At 36.1% G+C, this 16,409-nt stretch overlaps 1 protein-coding gene across 7 annotated transcripts in view; it reads left to right on the forward strand.

The window, feature by feature from the left end:
- PUM2 (pumilio RNA binding family member 2) overlaps window positions 1–16,409 on the forward strand; it is a 121,953-nt gene that overhangs the window by 68,534 nt on the left and 37,010 nt on the right. For all 7 annotated transcript variants that reach the window (XM_018055595.1, XM_018055596.1, XM_018055594.1 and 4 more), the window contains 4 exons: window positions 1,868–2,010; window positions 3,489–3,618; window positions 15,491–15,634; window positions 15,751–16,041. In XM_018055595.1, the coding sequence (XP_017911084.1) occupies window positions 1,868–2,010; window positions 3,489–3,618; window positions 15,491–15,634; window positions 15,751–16,041 (708 nt within the window). The remainder of the gene's footprint in view (window positions 1–1,867; window positions 2,011–3,488; window positions 3,619–15,490; window positions 15,635–15,750; window positions 16,042–16,409) is intronic.

Below are 16,409 nucleotides of genomic sequence, written 5' to 3' on the forward strand. Positions count from 1 at the left end.
AATGTTAATTTCAAATTCCTGCTGGATCAGTTAGTTAGCCAACTGAAACTAACCTGTCACAATGAATACTTTTGGTGTAGATCTGCCTGTGATTCCATAAGGATGTGAGCTTTCCTGGTACCATTTAACTGGATGTTACTACGTAAAGTGCTGGTATATCTTAAATACAGAGAATCATTAATCTGTGAATCTGTGGAACCTGAAAGAAGCAACTTTAAGTGATCATTAGTTTTGAGATACGGATTCTTGGCATTCTGGACTTACTTAGACTTTCTGAGATCAGTACTGTCCAGTAGAACTAGAACAGGAGCCAGATTGTAACTTAGATTTTTTTTCCCCTCTAGTAACCATATTATGAAAGTAATAAACATGAACTTAATTTCAGTGGTCTGTTTAACTATTGATTATTGATAATTTTTATTGATAGATACCTTTTTTTTAATGCTAAGTCTTCAAAATCCCCATAGTAAGTATGTATTACGTACTTAGAACACATCTCAGTTCAGGCTATTCAACTTTCAACTGTATAGCCACAGGTGACTTCTGTCTACTTTTGGACAGAGAAGTTCTAGCTGGATGTCTGATTCTTTTGTTTTGTTGTGACAGTGTATCCTTTCTTCATAAATCCTTTTCTTATGTTTTAAGAGTCTTTATTGTAGATTTTGTTTAAACTGTCTTTAGAATTTTTTTTTTTTTTTCTGAAGCTTTTCATGTTAGTTGTTCAGTTACACTGGGCTTTATTTTCTTCTAAAACAGAGTGAAACCAAGAGTTTGACTTTCTAAAATACGTGTTAGATACACTAATATGTAATGCTTCCCTCATAGCTCAGTTGGTAAAGAATCTGCCTCCAATGCAGGAGACCCAGATTCAGTTCCTGGGTTGGGAAGGTCCTGTGGACAGCGAAGCCTGGCAGGCTACAGTATATGGGGTCTCAAGAGTTGGACACAACTTAGTGACTACACCATCACCACCACCAGATACACTAAGATCATATCAGTGGAATTTAGGACATGTTTGTTTTATCAGCCAGGAAACATGACATGTTAATTATTAATTTAATGGTAGGTCTTATTTTGTGTGATACTACATACTGACCAGAAATTAAATTTTATCTTGGATAAAGTAGATAGAGCAAGAATTTACTCTGTTTTTCCTGGGTTGCTTTCTTATGTCTGTGTCCCTTTATGATTATATTATATAGTTCGTTCTTGTTTTAACTCACTGGTTCCAGTTTCCTAATCACATAAGCACTGTTTCATTTATTTTTATGTGATTTTCAATTGCTTTGTGAGAATTGTAACTAATTTTGTTTCAGATATGAAAAATATTTTAAAATTCTGTTTATAAATAAAATATACTTTTAGCAAGCTTAGTACCAAAATGTTCCCTAGTTTTTTGTTATAGTTTACAAATTAAAAGCCAAAAATATTTTCAGTTAAAAAAATTCCTTTTTAAAAAGAGCGATGAATTGAATATAGGAAATCTTTATGTTGTCTAATGTTCCTGTTTGCCAGTGTCAAGTGCATAAACTAGTATTCAGTAGATATTGAAAAGGTGATTAAGTGTCCTGTCAGTTCATTTGTCCCTCTTGAGTTTAGTTCCATATCTGTTCATTAATACCACTGTAGTCATCTCTGAATACTTTCTTTTTTTAATAATCCATGCCTCAGTAGACTTTGTCTCTAGTAGAATTGTGAAAGGGGAAAGCAATTCCATGTGGATATAGGATTGTAAGGACATCTACTCTTAAGTCTTATACACTGTTCCTTTTTTATGATCTAATGGTAACTGACCAACCTTATTCTATAAAATGTAGTGACTTTTTTTTTTTTATTTTTTTGGGGGGGGGCGGAATGTGGGGTTTAGGTCCGGCAGTGGTTCCACCTCAGTATTATGGTGTTCCGTGGGGGGTGTATCCAGCCAATTTATTTCAGCAACAAGCTGCAGCTGCGGCAAACAACACGGCAAATCAACAAGCAGCATCACAAGCTCAGCCTGGACAGCAACAGGTATAGTGTAGGCTTGCCTTCATTAAATAAAACTTTATAAAGAATCTTTGAAGTTGTATGAGCCCCTTGCGTTCAAGATCTGTGTTTTTTCTCTGTTTATTTTTCCCAGTGTGTTTAGCACAGTACCTATCATATAGTTGATACACAAGTAATACGGGGTTTTTTTCCCCTCTAGTTGTAATTATATGAATTTGAATATTTGGTTGTATTCCACTTCTACATTTCCGTTTTTGAAACTGTCCTGAAATCTCTTAACAGTTTTTAATTTTTTCTTCACTTCTTAAAGTGTACTCACAGTGTTTCTATTAAAGTGATTGTCAGTTCATTTTCTTCTGGGTATTGAAATTACTATTTCAAATATTAACTTTATATATTTCTGACCAGAAAAAGGAGGTTACTGGGTACTTTGTGTTTAAGCAAGCAAAGAGGAAATATTTTCAGTAAAGGTTAGATTTAATTTCTTAAAACAGAAAATGTTTATCTTGAAGATTTTTTCCCGGTTTCTGCTTTCCTGAAGCTATTTTTGTAAGTAAATGTCAAGAAAAATTCTGATAAAAATACTAGAATTCTGGTTGTCAAATTTATCATACTTATACCAAAGAAGCAACTTAATGACAAGTACAGTGTTTGTTACTTGGCAGTTGAATTTTCTTTTTTAACTATGTTGATGTTCTGTTAAAGCTGTCCTTTGACTCAGTCCTTGTAGATTATGCCATAGCGCCATTTAATACTCTTAAAATCTGTCTTCTTCAGCTAAATAAAAAAAATCACTTTGCCTAAACATTATCCATACTTGTGGCATGATGCTTGCTTACATGGTTGGACTTGAGATGAATCCCCCTTGTCCTGAACTGTTGAAGTATTTACCTTTGTGAAATTAATGTGTATCATGGTTATTTATTATCACTGCAAGAAGAGCTGTGTATTATGAAGTAGTCAAGTTTGACGATTCTTAAGAGTTTTCACATTTTTTTATGAAATCTTTGTTCTTATTTTCATGCTAAGATTTTACAGTAAAAAGCAGCTTTTTGCTCACTTTATTAAAGCTTCTAAATCCTAAAAACCTGGTTAAATTTGAAGTTTTCACTCTGCATCACAGTCTTGTGAGAGACTAATAGAGTGATAATTAATTTATAGTTTTCAGTCTTAGAAAATAACAAAATTTAAACTTTTTTCTTCATCTGAAATTTTGCCCTTCCCCCCAAATATCTCTCTCATTTTAATGCTACTTTGGTAAGTTAAAAAGCACAAATACTAGAAATAATTTTTTGTGAAGACCTTCTAAAATCTCCATGTTGCTTAATAGATTATGTTCTTGAATTACATAATTTGTACTTTTTAATAGTAAACTGACATTTCTTTGAATGTAAATAAGTTCAAAGACTACCCAAAGGCTATCTGCAATATAAAGTTGTCTAAGATAAATTAATTTGTTATTTTCTAATATCGTTTCTAAGGAAATCATTTGTCCTTTGTAGGTTCTCCGTGCTGGGGCAGGTCAGCGCCCTCTTACTCCCAATCAGGGCCAGCAAGGGCAGCAAGCTGAATCACTTGCAGCAGCAAATCCAACTTTGGCTTTTGGTCAGGGTCTTGCTACCGGCATGCCAGGTATATAGTTGGTTAATTGTGGAAATTTGGATAGATTTAAAAGGTTTAAAGTAGATTGTCATACCAAGGAGTGAGAAAAATCAACACGCCTTCAAATCTTTCACTGTAATAAATTATTTAGAACTCAGGTGCTAATAGGTGAAATCAGTATCTTTTGTGAGACTTAATGACAGGGATGACAAATGTGCATTGGAATTCTCAAAAACATTTTTCCTTAGTCTGTTTATAGTGTGAATCATAGCATCTTTCTAGTGGAGCATAGCCCAGAATTCTTAATGCAGTGCTTTAAGAAATAAAACCATTTGTTAGCATGTAAGACAAAACCTATTTGCCATTCCTGCCTTACAAGGTTAGTCATTTAATTAGTTAATGTTGAGAAATGTACAGCTAACATTTTCCACTTAGGACTTAGTTCAGCGTTATTTAGTACATTTATAGTATTTTAATCTATTGGTATTTAAAACCTAATGGCATCAGTATATAGTAAATTTCTGCCCGTTGCTGCAGTACAACTTTTAGAAAAGACCAGCAAACTACATTTTTTGTAAAGTTAAGTTGTGTAAAAATTACTTTTAATAGTAGTGAAAGATGGAAGGTATTTTTCTTAAGTTAATAAAGTAGCACTTGTTACGTTTTTAAAGTGAAATTTAAAGGTTACGTTTGAATGTCTGTAGATAATACATCACCTCCTGTTCTATTCCTTCATATTTCCACACTCCTAAAGACGCACTTTTAAGCATGCTGTTTTTTCACTTTTAGTATAAGAGTATTCCTTTAACCATGAAGAGTGCAGCTGACCCTTGAACAATCACCGGTTTAAACTGTGTGGGTCCACTTGTACTTGAATCTTTTCCAGTCAAGATGTACTATAGCACTACATAGTCTGTGGTTGATTGAGTCCTGCAGGTGCAGAGTAGTGGGTGTGTAGGGTTGACTGTAAAGTTACATGCAGATTTTTAGTTGCACAGAGGGTCAGTGCCCCTAATACCTGTGCTGTTCAAGAGTCAGCTGTACTTATTAATGCAATACATGTTCCAGTTTCATTTAATTGTGCTGTAGATAAATTTTTTCTTCAGATCATGTAGTAGATGTGTTTAATGCATTGGAGAAGGTCCCAACTTACATGATGAGGGTTTTTTAACATGCTGCTAGGTATTTCTTTATATTGTTTTGAGGAATTCTGTATCACTTACATTCATTCTGTTCTCTCTGAAATTCTGAGGTCAGAATTTATCGACTTGTTTACCCTACTGAATGAAAAAGAATGTTAATACTGTCTCTGAAGTACAAATGATAGTAGAACAGGGCTATTCTCGTTATCTTCCTGTTTTATCTCAGCTTTATCCATGCTTCATGGAAGCTACTGTCCCAGAGCTGCTGTAGATTAGAGACCTGGCAAAAGCAGCCCTTTGTGAAATGGACTGTGAAGCTGAAATTATAGGCCCATGGAGGGATGGAACAAAGCTAAAAAGAACTGAACTGGGAGTTTATGAAAGCCCCTGCTGAGACTATTCTGGGTCCCTCTTGAAGAGTCACAGAGTACCATAGTCCTGCCTTACTAGATTCTAAGTAGGACTGTGATTTAAGAGAATGCTTCTGGACTGTGTATATTTGCTACTCCCTTTTTCTGTTACTTATTTTTTTTAGACTTTTGATGCTGGTCCTATTATTTACTTCCTATAAATGCCTTTGCTCCAGTTCCTCATGTTCTTGTTGACTTAAAAACATCAAGGTATTTTGCTATTAATTTTATCAACTTTGATCTCAAAATTTATTTTTATGTTCACTTCCGTTCTATAAGAAAGCAATTTTTTGCTTTTTTGTTTTGCTTTGTTCACCAGTAAACTCTATGTTGGTAATCCTAACAGAAAACCACATTTTACAGTATATTTGTCTGTAAAGAATTGACTGTCTTTGGAGTGATGAGAAGTTTAAAAGCAGGTAAAACTTCTAGGAAGAAATCAGGTCATTTTACCTAATCTTCTGAGCCACAACATTTAGCTCCTTTATGACTATAAATGTAAAAATCACTCTCATAAAAAGGGCTTTACTAGAATTAATATTGGTGTTCCTAAGTGACGTGTTGATTGTGTATATCATTCTCTCACTATGAAACTTTTCTCTGTCTTCTGTACTTCATTCTGCCCGGACTATGATGAAATAATTCTCCTTTATTCAAATAGTTAACATAGTTAAAAAGTTTATGTGCTAATAGAGGAGCTTGCTTAAAAAATTGATGTTTGTTTCTTCAAATCTCATGGAGTTCTTAGCTTTTCCACATTCTGTGTCTCACTTCTCACCCATTAAATCCCTATTCCTTGCACTATGTTGATGACAGACTTTCAGTCCTTCTGCATGACTATATATGCCATCCATTGTTTCTTAGTCTTATATTTTCAGTCATTCTCCCTCTGCCACCTCCTTTTCTATAACCACTATGATACTAGTCTGCCTCTTCATCCTAAAAGACTCTCTCTTGTGCTCCTCTCTTACTCTGTTGATCCCTTTCAGAATTTATATTCTATCTCACACTGCTCCATGATTTTTTTTCAGTAGTTCTTATGTAACTCAGTGCCAGAGTATGACTTCCTCTCCATCCTTATTTTTCTTCATTCTTCAATTCTTTGTTGTATGTCTATCTTTCTGAAACTCCTCTCCCCTACATTTGTATGATATTTTACTCTCCTGGCTTTCTCATTGCTTTTTGTCAGTCTCCTTTTCCTCGGTGTATCAGTGAAACGTAAATGACAGTCTAGTTTAGTGATTAGATGCTTTTGGAGTCAGATCTGCCATATTACTCTACCACTTGATTGTGTGACCTTGACCAATTTGCTTTCCTCTTTGAACCTCAGTTTCTGTACTGGAAAAATAGAGATGTTTTATATACCTTCTGTGGGAGAATCTTAACTGGTTTCACTTTTCACCTATTGTTCCTGTGCCAGTACACCAAGTGAGTTTACATCTGCATCTTGGATTCTTTTCTGAACATGTAACACATTACTGCCTTTGTGCAAAATATTACCATGTGTATGTTCCTGCTATTCCTTAAACTGAAAATGTCCCCAAAATGAGCTCACTTCTTCCAGATTTACTTCAGTTCAGTTGCTCAGTCGTTTCCGACTCTGCGACCCCATGAATCGCAGCACGCCAGGCCTCCCTGTCCATCACCAACTCCCAGCGTTCACTCAGACTCACATCCATCGAGTCAGTGATGCCATCCAGCCATCTCATTCTCGGTCGTCCCCTTCTCCTCCTGCCCCCAATCCCTCCCAGCATCAGAGTCTTTTCCAATGAGTCAACTCTTCGCATGAGATGGCCAAAGTACTGAAGTTTCAGCTTTAGCATCATTCCTTCCAAAGAAATCCCAGGGCTGATCTCCTTCAGAATGGACTGATTGGATCTCCTTGCAGTCCAAGGGACTCTCAAGAGTCTTCTCCAACACCACAGTTCAAAAGCATCAATTCTTGGGCACTCAGCCTTCTTCACAGTCCAACTCTCACATCCATACATGACCACAGGAAAAACCATAGCAGATTTGCCTATCTTACTATTTACCCTATTTCACTATTAACTTCCTTCTCTACTTGAGCTAGAAATTTTTTACTTCATCCTCAGAGTCATCTTTAAGTCTTAATTTTTTCTTTGCCCACTTTCAGTGACTTGCCAATTCTTGGTTATTCTATCTCATGTTCACTTCTTTTCATCTCCGCTATTCTTGTTCAGCCTCTCCTGTGTCCTCCTACTAACTCTGTAAGCCTCTAGTCTCTTCAATTTATTTCTTTTTATTCTTTTGGTTACCTTTCAAAATTCCAGGTTAGTTTATACCATTCTGGTTGCTAGTGAAGTTACTCAGTCATGTCCAACTCTTTGCGACCCCATGGACTTTAGCCCACCAGGCTCCTCCATCCATGGAATTTTCCAAGCAAGAGTACTGGAGTGGGTTGCCATTTCCTTCTCCATGGGATCTTCCCTACCTAGGGATGGAACCTGGGTCTCCTGTATTGCAGGCAGACGCTTTACCATCTGAGCCACCAGAGAAGCCCCATTTCCATTAATCTAGCTCCAAACTACTTTTTAAACTCATCAACAGTGTCCCGGTTCTATACTTTAATGTACTAGACCACAGACTGTTCCACAAACATCCTTTTATGTTTTTAGCCCTAGCCAACATTTTTTCTTAGAATACCTTTTATAAATTTTAAGCAAAATTGGGATATATAGTTTTGCATTTTCCTTTTTAAAGCCTTGCTTTATACTTGTGATTAACTTTCCTTTTCGTCTTTTAATATGATCCTTTTCATGAAGCCTTTCTGAATCTTTCCCAGTACTTGTTCATGAATAATTATTCCTTTTGGGACTTCCCTAGTTGTCCAGTGATTTAAAACTCAGTGTTTCCAATGCAGGGGGCGTCGGTTCAACCCCTGGTTGGGGAACTAAAATTCTGCCTGCCATGCGGCATGGCCAAAAAAAGGAACAAAATAATAATCATTTCTGCTTTTGTCATTCTTATGGCACATAACTTGCTCCTTTCCTTAGTACTTCTGTCTGCCTTGTGTTTCATTTAGCTATTTGTGGTTTGTTAATTATTTTAGTATGTTTGGAGGTGGAAAGTGTCTTAAAATTAAAGTGAAAGAGTTATTTCTCCCTAAGGGAAGTTATTTGATCAATGTCAGGTCTGCAAATAAGTGGCATTTTAGGATTAAGAATATAGTACGTTACCTTCTCTATGAATTGTGTAATTCTTGAGTGTGGGGAGTGTGTCTTTTTTAATCTCTTCTGTTTTATCAAGCTCTTTAAGTAGCAAAGATAATGTAATAGAAATTAGAAACTTTTGAACTGATTGATTATGAAAATGTTGCGTATTTAAACTTGTTTACTACACCTAAAAACAAAACATAGAAGAGGAGTATATTGGCCTTTTCTTTTTAATTGAAGTACAGATGATTTACAGTGTTTGTTAGTTTCAGATGTACAGCAGAATGGTTCAGTTATATGTGTATATTCCTTTTCAGATTCTTAAAGGCTGTTACAAAATACTGAGTATAGTTTCTGTGCAACACAGTCAGTCCTTGTTAGTTATCTTTTTTGTATGTGGTATATATGTTAATCTAAAACTTCTCTGTTCCCTCCTTTCCCTTTTGTAACTGTAAGTTTGTTCTCTGTGTCTGTGGATCTGTTTTTGTCTTGTACATAAATTCACTTGTATCTTTTTTTTGTTTTTAAGATTCCTTGTCTTTCTCTATCTGGCTTACTTCACTTAGTATGATAATCTCTAGGTCCATCCATGTTTCTGCAAATGGCTGGAATATATAGGCTTGAATACATACATTAGAAAATAAGTTTCTATCTGGGAACCATAAAATGAAGAGAATAAATTCTAAGAATTATAGAAGGAAATGAAATAAAGATCGAAACTAATGTAGATGAAATAGATGACAAACATACAATTAAAAAGGTCAAGTTATCCCAAAAGTTGCTTCTTTAAAAAGACTAATAAAATTGATAAACCTCTTAGAGGTTCATTTAAAAAAAGATAAGACATAAATAACCAATATCAGAAAAATTGAATAATCATAATAGGATATTAGAAATCAATCTCATGTTAGGAAATTGGAAATTGTAAACAAAATAGACAAATAATGAGAAAAATATTATCAAAAAGATTCAATGATATATAAAAAGTCTAAAGTTCATTACTGTTAAGTCAATTGAGTAATCAAGAAGTCTTACAAGAAAATTCCAGGCTAACACAACTCGTTTGGTGAATGATACTAGGCAGTCAAGGAAGAAGTAGTTTTTAAATTTTCAAAACTGTAGAGTATAGAAAAAGACTGGTCTTCCCATGCCATTTTATGGTGCTAGCTTAATCTTGATATTAAAAAAAACCTATCATACGTGCAGAAAAGGAAAATTGTAGGCTAATCAGACTTATGAACATGGATTTAGAAATCCTGAAATACTAGCAAACCAGATCTCGCAATATAAAGCAGGGTGACACATCATGAACAAGTTGGATTTTATCCCAAGAATGCAAGATGAGCATCAGTAACTCACACGGTATAATTTTCCACATTAAAAGATTAAAATAGGAGATACGAATCATAAGAATTTATCAAAAGATGCAGGAACATTATAATAAATTTGTATATTGACTTACAGATAAGAATCAGAAGATATATTATGCTGGGAAGTCAGAGAATTAAACAACCCACCCCACCTCCAAAGGATGACAGACTTCCTATTTATACTCAGTATTTGAAAGTTTTCCATCTAGGATTTGGAAAAAGACAAGGAGTTCTGCTAACGATACTTCTCTTAAATGTTGTATTAAAGATCCTAGCCAGTGCTATATAATATAAGAGAAATTTGAATAAAATGAAAAAGCTCTGTAAAGAGAGAAATAATTGTCATTTGCAGAAAATATGATTATAGTAACTGAATCTGCACATAAAATATTAGAATTAATGTGTTTTTGCTAAGGTTGTCAGATGTAAAAATCAAGCATAAAATCTTTATTGTCAGCCAACAGCAGTTTTGTTTTTTTTGTTTTGTTTTTTTTTTTGGTCAGGTTAGTTCCCCACCAGGGATTGAACTAGGCCCATAGCAATGAAAACACAAGTAGACAGCCAGGGAACTCCCAACACTATAATGTTTTGAAATGTAAAATTTGAAGATTATTTACAGTAGTAAGTACCTAGGAATAAGTCTTTTAAAATGTACAGTTTCTTTGGGAAAACAGCTTTGTTTAGACATTAAGTTCAGTTGAGTTCAGTCGCCCAGTGGTGTCCGACTCTTTGCGACCCCATGGACTGCAGCATGCTGGGCTTCCCTGTCCATCACCAACTCCTGGAGCTTCCATTGAGTTGGTGATGCCATCCAGCCATCTATCTCATCCTGTCGTCAGTTCTTTGCATCAGGTAGCCAAAGGATTGGAGTTTCAGCTTCAGCATCAGTCCTTCCAATGAATATTCAGTACTGATTTCCTTTAGGATGGACTGGTTGGATCTCCTTGCAGTCCAAGGGACTCTCAAGAGTCTTCTCCAATACCACAGTTCAAAAGCATTTGGTGCTCAGCTTTCTTTATAGTCCAACTCTCATATCTATACATGACTACTGGAAAAACCATAGCTTTGAAGATGGACCTTTGTTGGCAAAGTAATATCTCTGCCTTTTAATATGCTATCTAGGTTGGTCATAACTTGCCTTACAAGGAGCAAGCGTCTTTTAATTGCATGGTTGAAGTCACCATCTGCAGTGATTTGGAGTCCAGAACAATAAAGTCTGTCACTGTTTCCATTGTTTCCCCATCTGTTTGCCCTGAAATAATGGGACCGGATGCCATGGTCTTAGTTTTCTGAATGTTGAATTTTAAGCCAACTTTTTCGCTCTCCTGTTTCACTTTCATCAAGACGCTTTTTGGTTCCTCTTTACTTTCTGCCATAAGGGTGATATCATCTGTGTATCTGAGGTTATTGATATTTCTTCCGGCAGTCTTGATTCCAGTTTGTGTTTCTTCCAGGCCAGCGTCTCGCATGATATACTCTGTTTATAAGTTAAATAAGCAGAGTGACAGTTTATAGTCTTAACATACTCTTTTCCCAGTTTGGAACCAGTCTGTTGTTCCATGTCCAGTTCTAACTGGTGTTTCTTGACCTCCGTACAGATTTCTCAGGAGAAATTTCCCTTTCAGAGTTCTCCACAGTTTATTGTGATCCACACAGTCAAAGGCTTTGGCGTACTCAGTAAAGCAGAAGTAGATGTTTTTCTCGCTTTTTAGATGATCTAACAGATGTTGGCAATTTGATCTCTGGTTCTTCTGCCTTTTCTAAATCCAGCTTGAATATCTGAAAGTTCATGGTTCACATACTGTTGAAGCATGGCTTGGAGAATTTTGAGCATTACTTTGCTAGTGTGTGAAATGAGCACAGTTGTGCAGTAGTTTGAACATTCTTCGGCATTGCCCTTCTTTGGGACTGGAATGAAAACTGACATTTTCCAGTCCTGTGGCCACTTCTGAGATTTCCAAATTTGCTGGCATATTGAGTGCAGCACTTTCATAGCATCATCTTTTTAGGATTTGAAGTAGCTCAACTGGAATTCCATCACCTCCACTAGCTTTGTTCAAGGAGACCTAAATACCATTGGGCAACTCAATGTTTTAAACATGCCAGTTCTTCCTTTATTAACCTACAGTTTCAATACATTTCCAATCAGAACCCAATGGGTTCTTACTGTGGGCTTTTTTGACAGCTGATAGTAAAATTTAACGAAAATGCAGAGTCAAGATTAGCCACAGTACTCTTATTAAAGGACAAAAATGAGTAAAAGGACTTGGTCTATTCTGACTTATACTCTAGGGTAAAATTCAGAAAACTAAGATACAGTTGAATTACTGCACAGAGAGACAGAGACCCCAAAAAATGAGATCCCAAAAGGACTGGACACCTGCCTAATTAATAGCAAAGAAAAAAAAAAAAAGCAAAAAGCGTAGGGAGGAAGAACTTGTTTTATAAATAAGGTGAAATAAAGAAAATTCATTCTTTGAGCAACAAATTGTTCAAATTGGGATCCGGGACTTACCCTGTGTTCATTAATCATTTACGTTTTAAATTTTAGACCTGTGTGGGAAAGTGGAATTTTAAAGGTTATTAGAAGATAATATAGGGAAATTTTGTTATGAAAATAAAGGAAATAATAAATTTGAACCCGTTACTTCAGAAGTCACCAGAAAGAGAATGACAGGTCAGGCTAGGAATGGAAGAAGAAACTGTGGAACACTTGAATACAGCATGCATACATACATACGTGTATTATTCTTTATAAATCAATAAGAGAGCTTCCCTGGTGTCTCAGTGGTAAACAATCTGCCTGCCAGTGTAAGAGACACCGGTTCAATCCCTGATCCGGGAAGATCCCATATGCCACGGAGCGCTTCAACTCCGTGAACCACAGCTGTTGAGCCTGTGTTGTAGAAACAGGGAGGCACAGCTATTGAGCCCTTGAGCTGCAACTACTGCCATAGAGCTCATGCTCCTTAACAGAAGCCACTGCAAAGAAAAACCCTCACACCACTAGAGAAAAGCCCTTGCAGCAACAAAGACCGAGTACAGCCAAAAATAAAATTATTTTATAGAATAAATAAAATAAATCAATAACAAAATACAGCCAGTAGGAAAATGGGTGAGAGAAACTTTGAGCAGTTGTTTTCCCAAGAGGAAATGCCGAGGCACAATTAGCATATGAAAAGACACCCAGCTTCCTTCTGAGGAAAGAAAGTCAAAACCACAACCAAATGCTTCTGCCTGTCTTTCAGATTGGCCAGTTTTTTAAAGTCTGATAGTTTATCAAGTATTTTTAAAGTCATGGAGCAATGGGAACTCTTAATACCAAGGTGGTTACGTGTGTAAATTTGCACAACCACTTTGAAGGCAGTTTGGCATTACTACCAAAGTTTGAAAATACGCATACCCTTTAACTCAGGGTGTCAGCTGCTATACATCTTAGGTTAGAGAAATATGTACTCATAATACACCACCATACACATATGAAAATGTGTATGGCAGTACTGTTGGCAGTGGCCCCAAACTGGGAACAGTGTAAATGTAGAATGGATAAATTTATCATGGTGTTTGTTTAGTGAGGTGCTACACAATAGTGAAAATGGAAACAAAGTCTACATATAACAACATGGATGAATTATATGTAAAATTTTTTAAATAATTCAAACCAAATGATTGTTTAGAGAGAGACCGTTTATGGAAAGTAGGATGTTGTGTAACTCTGAAGATCCCCTGGAGAAGTGGAGAAGGAAATAGCAACCCAGTATTCTTGCCTGGGAAATCCCATGGACAGAGGAGCCTGGCAGGCTACAAGTCCATGGGCTCACAAAGAGTCGGACATCACTTAGTGATTAAACAACAAAGGGAAAGAGAAGATTGTGGTAAAGCAGGGACTTACAAGAGGTGGGTGCCAGGCAGTTTTCTGTTTCTATTCTTGACTTGCATGGAGGTTATACTTTTTTGTGTTGTAATCATTATAATGTACTTTTGATTTTTGCACTTTTTATGTTTTATTTCACAATAATAAATGTTTTAAACACTTAAGTATCATGCTCTGCTAAACAAGAACATTTTCTGGTTAAGAAAAAATTTATTCTCAGCCCCTTTTCTGTAGCTCCCCTCTGGTCCTTTTTACAGCAAAATTCAAAAGCATTTCTGTACTTGTTACAGTTCTTCCATTCTTTACTAAACTCACCACACTATCATCCTTACCAGAATGACTTCCATATTGTTAAATTCATTAGTCTGGTTCTCAACTCTTAATGCCTTTTAGCAGCATTTTGCATTGTTAATCGCTCAGTCTTCATTCAAATTCTTTTTTCTTTGGCCTCCAGGAGACCCTTGTGTTCTGATTTGGTTTATTTCTTCCTGGCTGTTTACTCTCAGTCTCTTCCTTGGTTCCTCCTCTCTCCAGCCTCTAAACGTGAAGTACCCTCCAGGCCATTGGCCCTACCCATTTATTTTCTTGGTGGTTGGATTATTTTTAGCAGCTAATACCGTGCTAATATTGACCACTCCCTTATTTGTAAATCCAACCTGAACCTCTCTATTAAACTCTAGACTTGCATATTCTATATGACAGTTATAGTTGGATATCTGATAATCTTCTCAAATTATCATGTTCATTCTATGAGGAGAGGTCTTTGAAAATTATTACCAATTAGTTCTCCTGAGAGGAAAGGTCATTCCCTCCTAGATTTTGCCCTGTGCAGCCCTTCATTTGGCTGGTCTTCCTAATTCATATCCATTGCAATAAAGATGCAATTGTGAATCAGAGTTACTGCATTTTATTAAAACAGCCTATACATGTGAAAGTTTTGGTCCTAGTTTAGAAGGTGGTGTTTAAATTTAAAAATATCCGAGGTTGCTAGTACATTTTTGCAAGTGGTCCTCATACTTTTGAGCCTGAGTCTTTGTTACTATATAAGACAGCCTTTCTCAACCTGAGTCCTGCGAGAGAATAAACCTGTTGCCTTAAAGTATCCACTGTATGTATGTATGTATATCTATATATATAGAGAGGTAGATATATAGAGATATAACTTCTCTCCCATGCATCTTGAGTGGTTTTTGTTCTTTTGGATCATCTTTGAGAAAATTGGCAAAAAAGTCACTTTTCTGTTCGAAATAATCATTTTCTGTTCTGTGGTTCAGATGAGGAACTGAGAAAGTCTGTGAAGAGAGAAACTACTCTTCCTATAGTTCTGAACAGTGCAAATTGTCACCTGCCTTGTGGTCAAGGCTGTAATACAACTAATGCCTATGTGATTTTTATTCAGACTTTAGCTTTTGAGACCCTTTACAAATTGACTGTTAAACTTCATGATTTTAAGTTACCTGTTTATCATGATTTTATCTTTAAAGGATTGCTTGCAAATGAAAATCTAAGGGAATGCTATCAATGAGGCACTTGGTTTAGAAACTTACTAAAATTGCCTAATGAATCTTACACTGTTTTCCTTCAGTTCCCTTAGTCTTTATCCATTCTTCTCTCAGGAGAACTAATTGGTGGTAATAATTATCAAGCATCAGCCCTTGATTACTTATAGTTTCAAAAGCAAAGACTATATCTCATCATTCTGTGGTCCATAAGCAAGAGGCATCGCTGTCAAAATTTAGGGAAAACATGTATTTAGGCTTTGTTAGATTTTCTTTTATTTAGTAATGCCTTCTCAGATGTGTTTGCGTTTTACATAATAACTAATGGTTTTATATTCACAATAAAAATAGCTGTGTTTGCTGGTTGATAAAAACAACTGTGGGAGAAAGTAAATAACATGCTTTCTATATTAATGTTTTCATTGGTAATCTAGGCTATCAAGTACTAGCTCCAACTGCCTATTATGATCAGACTGGTGCCTTAGTGGTTGGCCCTGGAGCAAGAACTGGCCTTGGAGCTCCAGTTCGATTAATGGCTCCAACACCTGTTTTAATTAGTTCAGCAGCAGCACAAGCTGGTAAGTGTAACTGACATTTTCTGGGGTAATAGTTTTCTGGTGGTGGTTGAGATATTTTAATAATAGAAAATGGTTTTCTGGGTAGTTTTAAGAAGTGTTTGAAATTTATTTTATAGCGGCAGCAGCAGCAGCTGGAGGAACTGCAAATAGTCTCACAGGCAGCACAAATGGTCTGTTCCGGCCAATTGGCACTCAGCCACCACCGCAGCAGCAGCAGCAGCAGCAGCCAAGCACTAATCTGCAGTCTAATTCATTTTATGGGAGCACTTCTCTGACTAATAGCTCCCAGAGCAGTTCTTTATTTTCTCACGGACCTGGCCAACCTGGAAGTACATCTCTTGGCTTTGGAAGCAGTAGCTCTTTGGGTGCTGCTATAGGCTCAGCCCTCAGTGGATTTGGTTCATCAGGTAAGTTTCTTTTTAAGATGAGTGTACTCTGCTAAGTGGACATGAGGTACATGTATTTGTTTTTAATATTAATATGAACAATAGCTAGTAGTGTAGAAAGGACAGGAATAAGACACTGGTTTATTGGTTTATTTTGTAGACAGAAAGAAACCTTTTGCAGTGTTTATGAATGTTTAACCCATTTCAAGCAGCCCATTCTTTACTCAAATATATTCTCCCCTGGCCTTAAGAACTATACTACTGTAATTTTTATTTTAGTAAGATTTGTTTGGGCTAATATATATTATGCTTGTTACTAGCTCTTCGCTTTTCCCTATAATATTAATGTTTGAGGCAGTAAAAACTCTGCCATCTTAAGTTTCTGATAT

Source organism: Capra hircus, chromosome 11, assembly GCF_001704415.2.
Source record: "Capra hircus breed San Clemente chromosome 11, ASM170441v1, whole genome shotgun sequence".
Classification (NCBI taxonomy): Eukaryota; Metazoa; Chordata; class Mammalia; order Artiodactyla; family Bovidae; genus Capra; species Capra hircus.